The sequence below is a fragment of the Mesoplodon densirostris genome, chromosome 12 (assembly GCF_025265405.1).
Source record: "Mesoplodon densirostris isolate mMesDen1 chromosome 12, mMesDen1 primary haplotype, whole genome shotgun sequence".
Taxonomy (NCBI): Eukaryota; Metazoa; Chordata; class Mammalia; order Artiodactyla; family Ziphiidae; genus Mesoplodon; species Mesoplodon densirostris.
The window spans coordinates 14,484,373-14,503,836 of NC_082672.1; the positions used below are offsets into that span (position 1 = coordinate 14,484,373).

At 40.1% G+C, this 19,464-nt stretch overlaps 1 protein-coding gene across 8 annotated transcripts in view; it reads left to right on the forward strand.

Moving 5' to 3' along the window:
- Positions 1-19,464, forward strand: part of LOC132499744 (nesprin-1) — a 241,489-nt gene that overhangs the window by 93,288 nt on the left and 128,737 nt on the right. For 6 of the 8 annotated variants that reach the window (XM_060114303.1, XM_060114305.1, XM_060114307.1 and 3 more), the window contains 6 exons: positions 4,851-4,985; positions 5,931-6,040; positions 11,013-11,169; positions 14,807-14,938; positions 15,139-15,294; positions 15,876-16,085. In XM_060114303.1, the coding sequence (XP_059970286.1) occupies positions 4,851-4,985; positions 5,931-6,040; positions 11,013-11,169; positions 14,807-14,938; positions 15,139-15,294; positions 15,876-16,085 (900 nt within the window). The remainder of the gene's footprint in view (positions 1-4,850; positions 4,986-5,930; positions 6,041-11,012; positions 11,170-14,806; positions 14,939-15,138; positions 15,295-15,875; positions 16,086-19,464) is intronic. The other 2 variants (XM_060114309.1, XM_060114310.1) reach the window with 2 other exon arrangements.

Genomic DNA, 19,464 nt, shown 5'->3' on the forward strand with positions numbered 1-19,464 from the left:
AAAAAAAAAAAAAAAATGCGCATGCAATCTGACTTTATGAATTAAAGCAAAAAGTAAAATGTTAAAAGTATTAAAGTTGAACAAAACTAGAAGGATTTTCTAACTGGGAGAGAATACCACAGTTCACTTAGTTTTATAAAAGATATTGTCAATCTAACACGTAATGCTTTTTTTTCCCCCCTCATTTTTCCCCCATTGTTGGTGTGTGAATGAACTTTAGGAAACCAAAACAAAGGGAAGGACTTCAAGGTTTCATCTCTGGGATAGTTACCATTTATCAATCTCCAGTTGTGCCCTATGCCTAGAGGCAGGTAGGAACGGAAGGGCCAGCCTAATACACAGGCACATGTAGAGGTTAAAGAGGGGAAGGGTGCTGGCACAGTTGCAAGGCCTCAGGGCCTGGGAAGGGAATATAAATGAGTGAAGCTGACCCAGTCAGGACCTCGGCAAGCTGGTCACCTGTCAAAGAAGCAGTTGTTACTCAGCTCCAGAATTTACAGGCAGCATTGCTAGGTTTTCCAGAGAAAGCATATTTATATCTAAACGTTTCCAATTTTAAAACATTGACATTTTATTCTAAAATTTTAAAATAATTTGTGTGCCAAACAAAGCATATCCAGAAGCCAGGCTTGGTTCTCGAGCCGTCACTTTAGAACTGCTGCTCTGAAGTCTCCCCAGCCTGGCGCCCCCAGTTACTGAGTAGGTGACTCTGAGGCAAGATTCTTGAACTTCCCAAAATTTGTCTCACTGATGTTTTCTGATCTGTAAAATAGGGATCATAGTAGTGTTTAACTTTTCCAAAAAATCCTGAGGATTTTCATTCAAGTAGTGCTTACAGGAAGTGCTCCAGTCTCAGTATAATAAATAACAGCAACTGTTTGCAGACCGCATTCTTTGGGAGGAAAAACTCCTGACATGCTCCAAGGCCTGGTCTGAGACTGGTAGGGCTGGTGCCCACACCCAGCAGATCCTGGCCGCAGGGATTCTTCACATTGACTAAAGTTCTGACTCTGCCCACAAGTGTAAGCTTCCCTGGGGATACTGCTGTGTGAAGTGTAAATACAGAAAAATGTGGCAGTGTTTGCACTGAAATTGGTCGTTGTTTATTTTAAAGTATCTATAAATACCATCATCTTTTCATCTCATAAGTTCCCAGGATATAAAATATTGATTTTCTAAATACAATCAGAGCTGTTGAGGAGATTATTTTTCCAACTGCAGGAATAAAAAGAGTCCTGTTTACATTATTATTGCCGGGAAAAGGATTATTTGCCCCGGTGTAAAGAATTCAGAGTTGATCTAAAATTAACTAACGTTAACTGGGGGGAAAAAAAGACTTCCACTGAGTGTGGACGTCAGTGAAGTTGGGTTTGCGTAATTCAGGAGAGCTGGAGTACCTTCCTAAATCATGTGTGACCATACGCACATAATTCCTCAGTGCTAGTTATCTGTAAAATGGTCATATGTCTTATGGCCATTCTTTTTAACTAATTGGACTTCTAGGCAGGTCAGTGAATAATCCATTAGTTCTCCCCACCCCACCCCCAAATAGTTTCCTTCTCTATATGACACAGGCATATAATAACATCTCTTGAGTTACATGATGTCTTTCTTTGTAATAAGTTTAAATCATTTTCACACATTATCATTCATCTAAGGAACAGAGTTCACCCTATATAAATAGTGAAATGCTTTATAAACAAGTGTTTTATTTAATGTTTAGCATCGTCCAGTCCTCGCTAATGTTCCAAGGAATGTTCCTGGCAAAAATGGTTACTCTTCTAGTATTTCCAGAATAAACAGCTCACATAGCCCCACCCAGATGGGACCCCTCTGGGTCCCATCTGGGTGGGGCTATGTAATCCACCTTATTTCCTATTCCCTAGATAGGTCAGAAAACTGTTATCAGACCTCAGATACTGTAATTACCATTCTTTTATTCCTTCTGTCAATGCCTTCATATCCCCAAGGGGAAAGGAAAAGAAATTTGAACGGATTCTTAATCATTTTTTGCTTCCTGTGGTCCAAGACTGATGTTTCAAAATGATGAAATCAGCCAGAGAAAAATTGGCTAACTGAAAAACCAAACCTGACCACAGAGAAAATGCATACTAGGCATCTGTTTCTGATGCTGCATAATTTCCTTTTTTCTAAAGCTGTGGATTCAATTAATCAAATATGAGTCCCCTTCTTAGATTTTGTCTTAGAATCTGAGATGTGTCTGTGCATGTAAAAGTGGTTAAGTTGGCCTTAAGACCTAAGATTTCAATTGCTATTTTTCCAGGTACAATTGGCATTTTTCCCCAGTGTGAGAAATTTGAAATCAGAGCTCTCAGTCAGACTATAGTTACCTGCAGAGAAGGGTGAGCTGGGGCCCTGAGGAGTTTCCACGGGAGTCTTCAGGCTGGGCTCTGAAAACAAACCTTTACCGAAGGGCAAAGCAGAGAGGAAGTGGCTGGAGCCCACAAAAGAGAGTTCGCAGGTCAGGGCCATGGCCACTGTTTTGTCACTGGGGCTTTGACCAGGGACAGCTTTCAACCTGTTACACTGACTTCTTGGGGGTCATTCTCTACAGGTCCGTTTTGATTTTTTTTGTTGTTGTTGTTGCGGTATGCGGGCCTCTCACTGCTGTGGCCTCTCCCGTTGCGGAGCACAGGCTCCGGACGCGCAGGCTCAGCGGCCATGGCTCACGGGTCCAGCCGCTCCACAGCATGTGGGATCTTCCCGGACCGGGGCATGAACTCGTATCCCCTGCATCGGCAGGCGGACTCTCAACCACTGCGCCACCAGGGAAGCCCTACAGGTCCGTTTTGACCTGCTGTTTCCTCCTTGCCTGGAAAAGCCAGGATCTCTCAGAGCTTATTCTGGATAGATGGAGCGTTCTCAGATGGGGGAGACTGCTTTCTGAAGAAATGTGTTGCCTTCAGTCCTGGAGGAATGTCAGACCACCCCAAAGCTCCCACCTTCAGGAAGATCATTGCTTCTCTGGAAGAGGCACTCCTGGGAGGGCGGGGAACATACGACCTGGGTGTCACTAGTCACCTGAAGGTCCTGCGGAATGCAAATAACATGTTTTAGGCCAGTGGCACGCCAGTTATTCTACCGAAACCACATTTTTTCCTGGGGAGCTGGATCGTCTTAAAGGAAAGCAAGTACCTGTGAGCTAAGGTGGCTCAGAATCTGGAAAGGATGAAATATAAATAGTACCTGTAGGTTTCACTGTTTCCTTCACTGCACTTCAAGCACGGATACCGGTGTTGCCAGGTTGACGATCTGGAACATTTCAGTTTCATTATGAGATTCTGTTGGGTAAGACAGAGGGGAAACAGCCCCCATCTATTTCTCTGTAAGAGTTAGTGTACAATTCTGAAAATAAGAGGAAGAGAAGGGTCTTTGTGGGCAGTCAGGCGGGCTGAGCTGAGGTGGCTGTACCCCATTCCGTGGTCAGAGTCCACAGAGAAGAGCCAGGGGCCAGGGGAGCAGCATCTCCGCAGGACGACTCCTCTATGGAAGCACCCTAAAGAATGTTCCCTTTCTCTGTGCCTGCCCCCGGCCCCTCCCCTTGTTCCAGCCATGCTTGCCCTGTCTCTGCTCTCTCTGAGATGCTAAGTTTCTTTCCCCTACGTCCATCCTTTGCTGCAGTGGTTCCCTAGGCCTGGAGGCCCCTCCCCCAATCTTTGCCAGCACTCCACACACGTTGTCAGCTCTGAAGACGCCTTCCTGCCCAGCCTAAGAAACCCTTCCCCTTCACTTTCCAACCCATTATTTAGTTTCACATTCCTTGTAGCTCTTAACACCATCCCAGTGTATCTTTTTTTTTTTACATCTTTATTGGAGTATCATTGCTTTACAAAGGTGGGTTAGTTTCTGCTTTATAACAAAGTGAATCAGTTATACATATACATATGTTCCCATATCTCTTCCCTCTTGCGTCTCCCTCCCTCCTGCCCTCCCTATCCCACCTCTCCAAGCGGTCACAAAGCACCGAGCTGATCTCCCTGTGCTATGTGGCTGCTTCCCACTATCTATCTACCTTACGTTTGGTAGTGTATACATGTCCATGCCTCTCTCTCGCTTTGTCACAGCTTACCCTTCCCCCTCCCCATTTCCTCAAGTCCATTCTCTAGTAGGTCTGTGTCTTCTTGTTTGTTTATTGTCTGTCTCCCCAGCAGGGCCCTTGTCTGGCTTCTGGGCTGAATACCACCCAATGCCCAAAACATTGCCTGACACACAGTGGGTGCTGATCCGTATTTAGTAAATGAATCTTACCAAAATGGTGTAATTTATCCTTTGATGTATAAATATATGGGAGTAGAAAGGCACTCATTCAGAACTAGTTCCATTCTGACACACCGTATTTTAGGGCCTGTTAAATTCCATCAGGATAGTCTGGCAGGAAGAATGAACTCCTTCCTGCCCGGGTAATAAGTAATTACATTGGCTTTCTCCTTTAGCCATACTTTGTCAAAGCCATAGTGGCAACAGATGGCAGTGGAGTCTAGTCCTGGTGGTGATAGTAAAGGAAATAAGATCTAGAGTTATATTCTCATGGAAAAAATTCCAGAATAATATGTGGTGACCACGTCAGTCAGCTAAAAATCCTAGCCTCTCAAGGACAGTTTTTTCCCCTCAAGTGTTTCTGAGTATAATCATCTATTTATTGTTCTCCCTCCTGCAAATGCCATAAATTCGGTGGGTTTTGTGTTACCATTTTTTTTAATGTGGTCTCATGTCCAAATGGAGCCACTTTGGTATCATTATTCAGACCACGCTAAAAAGGAGCCGTCACTCTGTTTTGGTTAAGGTCTTCCAGTCGGTGGTATGACTCTTGATTTCTGCCTCGTTTAAAGCAGGGGACAGCCCAGGAGAAGGAGGAGAGCGATGCTGACCTGGCTGCCACTCAGAGCCCCGGCGTTCAGGAATGGCTGGCTCAAGCTCGAACTGCGTGGACCCAACAGCGACAGAGCAGCCTCCAGCAACAAAAAGTAACGCACTTCCTGACCTTCTCGCCTGCAGACAGACCAAACAAACACCTTGAGAGAAATGTTTTAGAAGGACAAGTTCCTTCTGTACTAAAGATAGAAGGCCCCTTTATCTTCTCTTTGGACAGAAGCAGGACCTGGCTGTTTCCTTTCCATGTACTTACTTGTGACCACTGGAATGATTGGTCATTTTAAAGTCAGTTCTCTAAGAAAAGCTTGTGCTTAGTTTTAAAACAGTGTAACTCAGTTATAATCTGCCCTCTGTTTCTAGTCTGGCCTCTGTTATAAATAATAAAAACCTCAGAAAGGCCTCTGAGAATTGGTAAATATCTGAGTTCCATGTTTTTAAAAGAAATGAAATTTGCTTTCAGCTCTCAAGTAGATACCATCACAAAATAGGATTGCAAGTTACTGCCAGGTGAGACAAATGAGCTTTGATGACTGAGAAGGATTGCTCATTGATATCTTAACTTTATGGAGAGGGCATATTAAAATATTTAATCAAAGAGTAGAGACATTTATTATAAATAATGAAAAAGTAAAACTGAGTCCATTGATGATCCAGTTTATCAAGTGAGCGGGAAATTGAAGAGAGCTGTTGCTCTCAAGGATCTCTTTCAGTTAGAACAAGGCAGTATCGATTTTTGAAAAGTGAAAGTGCATTTTGTACCACTTGGGGGCACCATTGCCCAGCAAAAGTTTCTTTTCTCATTGACTTTTTTTTTTTTCAAGATTATTCAGAGATTATCTTTTATCAAAGCCAAAGAAAGCTACAGAAGACTTGGAGACATGTCTGAACAGTTACCTAAACCACACCTTTTGTGTAATGTGCAAACTTAAAAACTTACTACCAAAGTTCTCTGAGAATTTTCTAGCCGTAGAGCTGTGATTATAGACAATAATCATAAAGTAACAAAGATGTTTTTATTTGTCCTTTTCCTTGAGCAGGAGTTGGAACAGGAATTAGCAGAGCAGAAGAGCCTCCTCCAGTCAGTAGCCAGTCTTGGAGAGGAAATTCTAACCCAACACTCAGCTGCAGAGACCTCTGGTGGTGTTGGGTAGGTTTCTTTCGTTCTTTTTTTTCTTTTAATTCACTAGTTTGTTTTGTTTTTTTAGATTCCATGTTTAAATGATATCATACAGTATTTGTCTTTCTCTGTCTGACTTATTTCAATAAGCATAACACCCTCCAAGTCTATCCATGTTGTTGCAAGTGGAAAATTTTTCATTCTTTTTATGGCTGAGTAATATTCCATTGTATATATGTACCACATCTTCTTTATCCATTCACCTGTTGATGGACACTTAGGTTTCTTCCATATCTTGGCTACTGTGAATAATGCTGCCATGAACATTGGGGTGCATGTATCTTTTCGAATTAGAGTTTTTATTTTCTTCAAATATATACCCAGGAATGGAATTGCTGGAACTTATGGCAGTTTTATTTTTAGTTTTTTGAGGAACCTCCGTACTGTTTTCCACAGTGACTGCACCAATTTACATTCCCACCAACAGTGTACAACAGTTCCCTTTTCTTCACATCCTTGCCAACATTTGTTATTTGTGGTCTTTTTGATAGCCATTCTGACAGGTGTGAGGTGATACCTAATTGTGGTTTTGATTTACATTTCTCTGATGACAGCTTACCGTTCTCTTCTTGTCGCTGTTTTCCTAACATTTGAAGAAATGTAAACATCTCACTCAAAATTTTATTTTGAACATCTGCAAAAATTTAATCATTTTGTTTTCACTTTATGATGTTAAATTTACTTGCATTTTGAACATTTTGTTGTGCAGCATGAATATAGCTAGTAATTATAATGGCTAACTTGCTTGCCCTCTTTCCACTACTCTTAGCATTTCTGTCTATAGAAGATGCTAAGTTCATTTTTTAAATCAAATAAGAAATGCATTATAAAATTAGAATCATGATGTTTCTAACTGAATAATTATATCTAACTGCAAAACATTTTCCCTACCAGAGCTAATCTTCCCCTAATGTCATTCTGAAAAATAAATGTATGTGCCTTCTAAGTATCTTGAGTTTTCTTGATGATCTGTTTCTACAGTTTCTGTATATAAAGTCATTGAGCTTTGAGTCCTGGTTTGGAGTAGAGACTGAAAGTCTTTTACACAGGAAAGTAAAGTGTTGAAGAAAAATTAAGGAAAGTGGAGAATTTTCAGGTTGAAGATTCTGGTTTAAAAGGTAGGAAGGAAAATAAACTGAAGAAGAGTGGAAGTGTCCCTGTATCTTGAGGCAGGCCTGGGTTTTATTCCAGTTCTGTATTTGTCACCATGGAAAAGTAACTCAACTCTGAGACTTTGTTTGCTTATCAATAGAATTAGAGTAACAATTGACTACCATCATCACAGAAGGGCTGTGCTGTGAACATTGTGAATGTCAACTGAAAGGATATATAGGAGAAGTATCTTTAAAATCTAAAACATTAAAAAAAAACTTTCAGTGAAACCTCTGTGTTCATGCAATGCTAACGGTTGAAATTTAGCAGCATCCTTTGACACATGACACCATCATGTGTCAAAGAGCTTTAACTCCATGGCCTCCAATGTTTTCATTTCTGAACATTTGTTTGGAGGAAATACATGGTATAAAGATGACTTTTGAAATATTATTTATAATACCAAATAATTAAAAAGACAGAAATGCCTATTAGTAAAAAAAAAAGGCCTAAGAAAAATTTTATGCCTATATAATCTTAACAAAAAATTATGTAACAATATCAGAAAATGTATATGTGGTCCTAAGTAAAAAATGTGATATAAAATTGAATGTATAGTACATGTATGAGTAAGAAATAGAGTAGATGTGGATGATCAAAAGTAACTTTGGCGAGGGTAGATTTGGATATTTTTCTTTCCTTTTTTTTTTTAAGTTTATTCAGTTTGACATAAAGTTGCTGACATGTGACACGCGTGTTGACTGTATATGTATATACATATAAGAAATAGGAAGATATTCAAGGAAAGAAAAACAAAACAAAAAGCAGTAAAAACTAATAAATATCCATTTAAAAGAATAGGAATGAATGCATACAATAGGAATGAATAAAATCTACGGTCAGGAATTCCATTAAAATAATCCTAATACAGTACAAATTGTGTTAAAATATAATGGGGTTTTAAAAGTCTCTGTTGTCCTCAGGCTTAAAAATGCTGATAAGGCCATAAACATGTGTCTATATAAATCTAAAACGAGGAACGCTCTTTCGACTCTGAGACTTGCCTTCACCTTGAATTTTCTTTTCTGTTTCCAGTTCTTCTAAGATGTTTATTCATCCCTCATAGTTTTCTGAATATTTTTGACAAACTCTGTTTTTACAAAGAACCCATCCACATATTGCCTCCTCATTGTATGTAGAGTCACGAAAAGCAGCGGTAGGAATATTCTGCAACTTTCTTGCCATGATTTTCTTTTCTTTCCTTGGCCTTTAGCTTTGGAAAGGAGCCAAATGAAAGACAAACAGCTATAAATTGCTCGTTCAAATATAAAAATATTTTAAAGAGAAATTTGCAGTGCAGTACTCGCTTTCTGTAGAACATTTACTCCAAATACTTATAAATTCTTTAATTTTTATACAAAATCTTTAGAAAAATCTCCTTTAAATCTAGTTGATGACAGAACAGCTATGCCTTTCAAGCCTTTAGGTAAATACACCAAGCAAACAAACAACCATAAATTAAACACTATCCAGAAGTCAAAAGAAAAATATATGTATATATTTTTAAAAGAACAGAATAACATTGCTAGGGAAAAACTTTATATATTCAGCCTTCAACATATTAGCTGATTTTCTAAGACTATCAAGTGTGAATTGGTTTATGTCAGAAAATCCCTGTGGGATGGGCATGGTTTGCTTCATGGCTATAAATTTAATAAATAAAGAATAAGTACTATGTGACGTACGGGAGAATTGATGGAGGAGTCCTTCCAAGATCACTGAGGAAACTCAACTGGAAATTAATTGATATAAATATCAAAGGAAAAGAAGAATATTTTCTATGGGAAATGAAAAGTTGTGTTCTTATTTAAGACTAATTTGCTGGTGGCATTATATATGTGTCAATGCTTAAACATAAGAATATATATATATTAAATATGCCCAGGAGGTTTTTTTTTTTTTTTTTTCCTTTTTTGGCCACACGGCTTGCAGGATCTTAGTTCCCCGACCAGAGATTGCACCCAAGCCCTTTGCACTGAAAGCGGAGTCCTAACCACTGGACCACCAGGGAATTCCCAAATATCCCTAGGTTTTATACTAAATTGTTATGCAAATATAAATGAATTAAAAGTGATGCACTGTAGTCCACCACCCCAAAAAACATCACAATAAAGAAATTTAATTTCAGAAGAATTTTAAAATTTGTTTTTTATTTAAAATGCTTTTTAAAAAGCAGAAAAATTCTTAGGGAATTCCTTGGCAGTCCAGTGGTTAGGACTCTGTACTCTCACTGCTGAGGGCCCAGGTTTGATCCCTGGTCGGGGAACTAAGATCCCACAAGCCGTGGGATGAGGCCAAAGGGGGGAAAAAAAAAGGCAGAAAAATCCAGAGACTAATATAACAAACAGAATTAGAGGTATCAATTTTATTTTGATATTTTTTCACTCAGCATTACCTTTTTAGATCAATCCATGTTGATACATATAGATCTAGTTTTTACATTTTAACTGCTTAACAGTATTTTAACTTGTAACAATAGCAACTTACCTATTTTCTTATTGATGGGCCTTTATATTGTTGCCATTTTTTTTAATTTTTGCTTTTTTGCTATTACTAGCATTGTTGAACTTAACCTCTTACATGTCTTTAAGTGTGCAGGTGAGAAAGATTCTCTTATATCCTAGAAGTAGAAGTCCGGCATCATAGCCTTATAGATAATTTTTTAAGGTTTACTTCAACAGACCTACCTAAAGAAACTATTCTATTCAATACTTATCCTGAAAATAATTGGCTTTGGGGTAGTATATAGTATTATTCTGCCAATGAACTGGCTATTTTTTTTCTTCACTTGTGCAAAAGTTTCCATCAAAATAATAGTAATGGCTATCTAGTATGTCTTTCGGCTGACATGGTTCTAGTTAGGACTTCAAAACCCCTGACAAACTAGGACCTATTGGAACTTGGGTCCTCCAGACTCTTATCATTGCCATTACCATTATCATTAGGCCCCAATGATTGAGTGGCTGTTTTTGACCAGATAGGGTCATAGGCATTACGCACATCTTCTCTAAATTTAGTTCTCATACTTCTGCAAGATAGGTACTGTCTTCATTTTAAAGATGAGAAGATTGGACTTCCCTGGCGGTCCAGTGGTTAAGACTCTGCGCTTCCAATGCAGGGGGCGGGGGTTCGATTCCTGGTCGGTGAACTAAGATCCCACATGCCGCACGGCACAGCCAAAAGGATAAAAAATTTAAAAAATAAAGATGAGGAAATTGAGGCTCTGAGAAGTGAAGCGACTTACTCAAAGTCACAAATCTAATGTGCTGGAACAGGGAACCCAGATCTGTCTCACCCCCAGAGCCATAGTCTCAGATGCTACCTTATGCCTCTCTTTAAGGATGACCCTTCCGCATTCTGTACTCCTATTGCATGTCCTGAAACCTGTTCTGTAGTATTTTCCTTGGACTCAGGGTGAAAACCCTCAATAGACTAGGCATCATTTTTAGGGCTTTTGAATTAGTTTGTGGGCTATTTGTCAAAGGATACAAGTCTTATCGTCTACTTTCTGGTTCTAAAAGTTACGATTCTTTTTATCTTTAATGCTGAGATATTTTCAGTGTATTTTTTAATTATTGTGCTTATGGTTCAATTATATGAGTAAGAATATACTTGCTTTACTATTAGTCTCAAGTTTTCTATTTTAATTTATATCTTTAAAGTATAAGCTAATGACTGAAATAATCTGGTTCCAATTTTAGAAACCAGATCTAGTACACATAATAAATTACCTAGAACTTATTGCCTTTTTACACACATTGTAAACTTAGATTATTTATTCTTCTAATAGCAAAAAACCTGATGTGTTATCCCAGGAGTTGGGGATGGAAGGGCAGAAATCACCTGCTGAAGACCAGATGAGAATGAAATGGGAAAGCCTACAACAAGAATTTAGTACCAAGCAGAAACTGCTTCAGAATGTTCTGCAACAGGAACAAGAGCAAGTGGTATCGAACATTTTGCTTTTACATATTAACTAATATAGCAGATGTACAGCTGATGCTATGGGAATGAATATAACTGTGCAGCAACCTATATTTCATTATCAATTCCAAAATAAGACATAAAAAACTACTCATCCTACACTCTTCTTAACAAGCCTGTTTCACATATCCCTTTATAATGATATATTTATATGTGGAAATTTATTTGACTTCTAGATACTGTTTTCCTCAGAGAAGATTAATATCTGATGACTGGGCCTCCCTGGTGGCGCAAGTGGTTGAGAGTCCGCCTGCCGATGCAGGGGATACGGGTTCGTGCCCCGGTCTGGGAGGATCCCATATGCCGCGGAGCGGCTGGGCCCGTGAGCCATGGCCGCTGAGCCTGCGCGTCCGGAGCGTGCGCGTCCGGAGCCTGTGCTCCGCAACGGGGGAGGCCACAACAGTGAGAGGCCCGCATACCGCAAAAAAAAAAAAAAAAAAAAAAAAAAAAAAAAAAATCTGATGACTCATTAGCATAAACCATTAAATTTCAAATGGGCCCCCCCTTTCTTCCCACAACTTTGAAAATTAAGGATGCAAATTAAGGATATACACATCCAGGCCAAAAAAAAAAAAAAAAGCTACAAATTTGTCAGTAAGTTATCAAGTTATCTTATTTTCTATTGCTACTTCCGGTATTTAATCATTTCAGAAGATCTTACTGGGAAACACACTGGGACCTCAGTGGAGCTAAAGGGAGGGGGATTCAGGGGTCAGTTACAGTGGTCACTGGCCCATCTGTAGGCTGGTTCCCAAGATGGGTGGGTACTCGTGATGTTGGACTTGGTTCCAACAAGCAAGCCAAATCCACTGGAATTAAATATAGCAACCGAAGGTTCCAGATAGATAATAGCTATGAGTTCACCCTAAGCAGAAGCCTGAGAACAACAGAGAGTCAGAGAGATTCACCCCTTAAGAGCTAGTCAGGGAAGCCTGTGATGCTCACCACAGCTGTGGCCCGGCAGGATGCTGGAGATAGAAGCCTATCCCAGGTCCTGGGTCAGCCCTGCTCTGGCCATCCCACCACGGTGGTATCATCAGAATCAAGTTCTAAGACCTTCACTGTGGATCTGGGGAAGCTGCTGTTTTCACTGCTGTGCTCCGGACTAGCTTGGGAGCTGGGAGAGGCTGACCCCGGAAGAGAAAGGGTATCAATAATTACAGAGCATCTGAGGAGGGAAAGGCAGGAGCTGACAAAGCGGGCACTGTAGGGCAGGTACACCTTGCCAGGATCACCTGAAAGGGGGGTGTCTAAAGGTCCCCCATCTGCTGAGAGCCGTGTGTAAGTCATGCAGAGCCATTCATCTCTGTCTCTTTTTGCAGCATCTTGGGGCATTCACACCTTCTCACTCCCTGGCCAGGGCCTTCTTTGCCAGTGTCCACAGGAACATCACCAGCTCTGGCCCTGGAGAATAGAAAGCCCTCCCTTTCCAGAGGCAGTTGTCTCGAAATCATACTCCACCCTGGCACACAGGGCCCTTATACCTTTTGCATGGATGTCCTACCTGTGCTTGAATGAATCCTTCTTCACACCCCTGATCAAACATTCCTCAGACTCATGGCTTGAGTTCCTGATTTCTGATGTAGATCTCCTGGACTTCAGAACAGCACTCTTCATGTTATAGGATTTCCCCATTCCTTTGTCTATAAGTGATATTTACAGTCCTAAATGGTGGACTGCAGCCTTTTCTGACTATCCTAAGTCAGATAAATCTGGGATATTTCTAGTCACATTCCATGCTTACTTACTATTCTTTTTTTTTTTTTTTTTTTTTTTTTTTTTGCGGTACAGGGGCCTCTCACTGCTGTGGCCTCTCCCTTTGCGGAGCACAGGCTCCGGACGCACAGGCTCAGCGGCCATGGCTCACGGGCCCAGCCGCTCTGCGGCATGTGGAATCTTCCCAGATCAGGGCACAAACCCGTGTCCCCTGCATCGGCGGGCAGACTCTCAACCACTGCGCCACCAGGGAAGCCCTCCTTACTATTCTTCATTCGTGAAATGCCCGACCCCTGATTCTGCCTCTTGTCCATTCAAGTTAAACACTTACATGAGTCACCCATCCAGCATTGTTGACCTGGACGTCTCCTCCATACCTACTCTCATCTTGGAGAGCTGCTTTTTCTCTCAGGGCCCTGTCGGCACTTTCTTCTCTTTGGTGTGAAGAGGTGAGAGAAAAGTACAGGAAGAAGTAGTCCAGCTATGAGTTTCCAAAAAGAAGGGGAATGATCTATTAGGAATATATTTTGTGTTCTAGGTGTTTACATAACAGTGCTGTGCTGAGGTTGACATTACCTCTCTTCGTAGATCAGCCAGCTAAGGCTTGGAGAGATTAGATAATTTCTCAGGGTCTTGTGACTAAGACGAGGCCAAACTGGGATGGGGATGCAGGTCCGTTTAACTCCGAAGTCCCTCCTTTTTCATGTTACCTTACTGACAATTTTGTACACTGGATGTTATACTTAACTAATCTCAAGTGTAAAAACGGGCACTTTTGCCTCAAGTTCATTAGGTCAAAAGGCATCCGTCTTTCGGAGCAATGTTTCTTTGTTCACTTCCACTGTATTTAGCATCTCTGCAGAACACTTGGCCTCAGGATGAGATATGGCTTCTGCTCCTAGGAACCTGTAACCCAACTAAGGAAATACTTGAGACATTTCTGAAAAATTAAGCAGCTGGGGAGGCTTCATTAGCAGGAATTAAAAAGGAAACAAAAGTAAAAAAAAAAAGGAAAGTGGCTAGAAGAGGTGTGGAATTTAAGGCAGTGGATTATAAAGAGATGCTGGGTGGTGAACAGTCCAGCCACAGTGGGGAATGAGCCTGGCATGTTTAGAGGATAATGAGTGAATCAGCCTGAGAAGTAAGGACAAGATGAGGTGTTCTAAAAAATTACAGGGGCTTCCCTGGTGGCACAGTGGTTGAGAGTCTGCCTGCCGACTCAGGGGATATGGGTTCGTGCTCCGGTCCGGGAAGATCCCACATGCCGTGAAGTGGCTAGGCCCGTGAACCATGGCCGCTGAGCCTGCGCCGCTGAGCCTTCGCCTCCAGAGCCTGTGCTCCACAACGCGAGAGGCCACAACAGTGAGAGGCCTGCGTACCACAAAAAAAAAAAAAAAAAAAAAAAATTACAGGACACTGAGTTTGATCAGAAACATCATTAAAATGTTTGAGTGCTAGGCTATATCATGGTCCTTACTGGGGAGACATTGTGTTTGCCTAAAAGAGTTTAGGGGGGAAGTAAAGGAATCATGAAAGCAAAGGGATCAGTCTAGTTCTGGTATTTCGGCTGAATTATTTCATCATGGGTTGTGCTAAAACCAAGATTAAGTTGAGAGGAAGGCTGTGATGAGAATTCAGGCATTTTTTTCTACTCTTTTCTTCTCTCTCTTTCTTTTTTTCTTGGTCCATCAGGGAAACATTGCCATTGCTGAATCTGGTCATCATGTTTAGTGGACATGGATGGTGTGTTGTAAGGTTGTTCTTCTCCAGCAGAGGTTTCCATAAACACAGTTTTTCCAGCATCTGCTTCAGTGTTCATTTCTAAATGAGAACACCTGGATAGAGTACAACTGGTCCTAAATAAGCTCTCCTGTCTGCCTGCAGCTTTACAGCAGGCCAAATCGGCTCCTGTCTGGCATGCCACTGTACAAAGGAGACGGACAGGCCCAGGATAAATCCGCAGTGACGTCTTTGCTGGATGGATTGAACCAGGCCTTCGAGGAGGTTTCAGCCCAGGTAGGGCGGTGCACTTGGTCTGCTTGTGGATCTGGGATCCCAGGGGGTTGCTCCACCCCTGGTCATGAACTGTTGAGACCCAGCGCTAGTGATTAGCCTGGAAAGGCAGAGCCACTGGACCCCAGCATCTCATCCTGGTATTTTTCTTTGATTCCTCAAAACATTGTAATTAATCCTTTGTTCCTTACTTTTTTTCTCAGAGTGGAGGGACAAAGAGGCAGAACGCTGACTTGGAACAGAAGTTATACAATGGGGTCTCGGCTACCTCTACTTGGCTGGATGATGTGGAGGAACGTTTATTTGCTGCCACAGCACTTTTACCAGCAGAGGCAGAAACTTGCCTCTTTAACCAAGAGGTAAGGTTGGCAGCCCGTGTCTGTGAGTGTATGACATTACACGGCACTTGAAATGCTGACATTGGATAATTAACATTACGTATAAAGAAGGTCAAGCGTAAAACAGTTCTAATAAGGGACAAATGAGGTGTATTTCCAAGCAGCATAATGCAGAAAAGAATTGCCTAAATATTAAAAGCTGTCAAAGATATTTATGTTTTGTATTTTTATTCTTTGTCTTGTGTATGTAGGAGGTGGAAAAAACTGAGTTCTCTGTAGGAACCCTGTTGTATATTGCAAAGCTTCCACATATGAAACACAGACTAAAAATAATAATTATGAATTTCTAAATGGCACTTTAGAAAACTCATCTTTTCACCAAATATTATATATTAATATTAGAAAATGATGTAAAGTTTATGAGAAAATAACAGTAACTTGCCTAATATTTATAGAAGTGTATGAAGTGGTCCAACTTGCCTTAGATGTAGTTATCACTGATCAGTATGAGAGACATAGTGGACTTCCTATGAGGAAATGACTCGATTTGTATATAAATTCATAGATCTAAACATTGAAATGAACTTTCTTATCAACCCCAGACTCTTGCCAAAGATATTAAGGAAATGTCTGAAGAAATGGATAAGAACAAGAGCTTGTTTTCCCAAGCCTTTCCAGAGAATGGTGATAACCGAGATGTTATTGAAGACACTTTGGGTTGTCTTGTGGGCAGGTTATCTTTGCTAGACTCAGTAGTAAATCAGCGATGTCATCAGATGAAGGAAAGACTTCAGCAAATACTAAATTTCCAGGTAAGACATTATCAAGAGATGTTTCCCCATCTTCCAGCTACCTTCAACAATAAACAGGATCTTATCGAGGTATGATATAGACCTACCTTTTTTTTCAAAGGTACAAAGAGCAAGAACATTACAGAAAAACAAGGGGGTTGAACTCAAGGAATAGAAAACAAAGTTTTATGCTCCTAGAAGTGGAAGGTTGAGAAAATCAGCCAACCGAACTTAGGGCTGAATAGAACTTTAAATTCAACCAGTGAAGCTCATATATATGGCATATTATAATGATAATTTCCAGTTGATAAAACTGGAGTTTAAAACATAAGACCAAAGAAACATGCAGGAAGTAATAAGTAACATCCTTTGGGAATACTTACATTCTAATTGAATTTTATTTGTAGTGAACACAGAGGATTTATAAAATAGATTCATGTAATACATGTAATTAGGGCCAAGGGGTTGATGTAAAATTTTGATTTCCAAAAAAATACTGTAAAGTGTCAAATAAACGTACCACTAGCCAGGAAATGTGGAATTTTCTAGATATTCATCTAGAGGGACAAATTATCATTGCCTTCCAGTAGTTTACATTCTTAAAACTATAAACTAAAATTATCACAAACATTTGTGTATCATTGCTCTATTCACAAGAAATCTTCACATGTATTATTGACATAATAATATTATGATTTTTATCACCTACTGCTGCATAACCTTAGCTGCTTCTCTGACCTAAGTATCCTCAACTATTAAATCATGCCCATAGTAACTACCTTTTAAGGTTTTGTGAGGATAAAGTGAGTTAAAATGTGTAAAATACTTTAAACAGTGTCTGAAACGTAGTAAGCACCCAGCAAGTTTTGTTACTGTTGCTGCAATTAATAGTAGTATTTATGATAATAGATATAGGATCTAAAACCAATGGAGCAGTTAAATTATTTTTCCAAGGTTATTTAACCATCAAGAACTAGAGCCAGGATTTGACCCAAAGAATGTTTGTATATTTTATATTGTTAGGATGATGGCGGGGGAGTTGGAGAAAAGTAGACCTATTCAAGATATATTTGGAAGGCAGAATCAATAGGGGAGCATCTGTTTGGATCTGGGCAACAAGAGAAAGAGGCACTGCTGAGGAACTCTAGGGACTCTGACGTGAGCATCTGGGGGGCATTGGCTGACAGAAAAGACAGGTGGGAGCAGTGCCACAGACCAAGGGGCAAGACTGGGTCGCTAGCAGTACCACTGGCTAGGCAAGGATATCGGGTAGAATTAAAATACTCAGGTGAATAGTCACAAGTCTGTGGCTTAGAAAAATTACCTGCATTGGATATTTGCATTTGTATCTGTTATGCTGGGTAGTACACAGAGAGGAAAGAGCATTTCCCTTTCAGTTAGAAAACCTGGGGTTGATTATTTGGGTATTTTGTCTTGAATGCAAGATCTGATTGCATGTACATCTGTACGTAGTATGTCTAAAATCAGCTAAACTGTTGTGCAACTTATGGAAACTTGTTTCATTACTCTAAAATTCCTCTGGCATAAAATAACACACTGAGTTTTAATAGCATTCCAGTCAATTGGCCATGAATGAGGTGGGTTAGAAGTGCAAATGGGTGTGTCACTAGGAGGCGTGTTTCCCTTTTTCAAATTGCGTTCTCTGTGCTAGTGTCTTTGGTACTTTTAAATTGTTATTGGTAATCATAGCCAGCCAGAGTAAAAACTGAACTAAGCATGAATACTCTGGAACTTATTTTGGGTAGAGGATCAAGAGAAGAAGAAGTAATCTTGAAATTCTCTTTCAATCATGTTCTCTATTTTTCTTCTGCCAACAAGTTTCTACTTGCTGGTGGCCAGCTCACAAACAAAAACTGACATTTCAAAATGTCTGTGCTCCAATTTAATTGAGAGAAGGAGTTCCAATGTTAATATAATTAAAAGTCAAGTCACAAACCATTTTATTCTACTTTGCACTGAGCACCTGGTATACTCTCAGTGCTCAGTGCTTATTGGAATGCTAGCCTTCATTTTCCAGTTAACTTTTTTTTTTTTTTGATGGTACGCGGGCCTCTCACTGTTGTGGCCTCTCCCATTGCGGAGCACAGGCTCCGGATGCACAGGCTCAGCGGCCATGGCTCACGGGCCCAGCCGCTCCGCGGCATGTGGGATCTTCCCGGACCGGGGCACAAACCCGTGCCCCCTGCATCGGCAGGCAGACTCTCAACCATTGCGCCACCTGGGAAATCCCCAGTTAACTTTTGAGTATTAGCTTTTGCCAGACGCTAACATTATCCCATACCCAACAGACAATCTGGAAAATGGGTAGATGTTATGTAGAAGTATGTTATCTACACGGAATCGCAAGTTAATTATCACCTATTCTGTATTTTTAAAACTTTTATTCATAGACTTAAACCCAAACAAATTTCCTAGACATTTTTATAGTTGAATATTTTACTCAAAAAGTAAAAAATGAAAGAATTTCTTATTGAATGAGCAAGGCAACACAAATGATTTTAAAACTTGAAACTTTCTGTTTCTCAAACAGCTAGAAGCCCACCTCTTTATGCCCTACAAGTAATTCCAGTAACTGTAAGAAAAAAATTGTAATGTCTGTTATGTGTGTAGTATATAGATACCTTAAATACCCTGCTGTATCACAAGTGTGGTATTAAGAAATGGTTAAAGCCTTTGGATTTTCATTCTTAAGAAAATATCAACATCCATATGGTTATAAGCATGTCTTAAAGTCTTTTATTTAGTAATTTTTAAATCAGTCATATTCTCCTCTTTACTTTCTTCTTGGCTAGTCTCTTCTAGTAATTAGTGCAGCTTCTAGAAATGTGAACTCTGTTCTCTATTACCTGGAGTAGAATATGATTAATATAGAAAATGTGCTATTAAAAATGTAAAGATGATATACAGGAAATACATATACCCTCTTCATTTCTAACCCATGTTATTTATACTTATCTACTCGTTTAGATGAACGGAACTAATGTTTTTCTAAATACATGTAGGTAATAAGGACTTTATTTCTTTTGAATCTGTTCAAACGAATGAGAACATCTTTTCTTATGCATATAAACAGATAAATGTATCATGGTTCTAATGGCCCACGTGGCCTTACACTGAACACAGCTGAATGACACAAGCATTATCATAACTCATAAGCAGAACCCTTGTTTCTGGCATCGTTTTCCCAGTGCTGTTCTTATAATTTCTCATGTAATCTGCAGCGAGGCTTGCAGATTGGTTTGGGTTTTGGTTAGCGACAGTTATTGCCTCTTAGGATCGTATGCTTTTCTCTAAATCTCATGTTCAGTTCTATTTCTTCTTTTCTTTTTAAACTGCATAATACACCTACTTTTTTGCTTTAGCCTTGTATTTTGTGTTA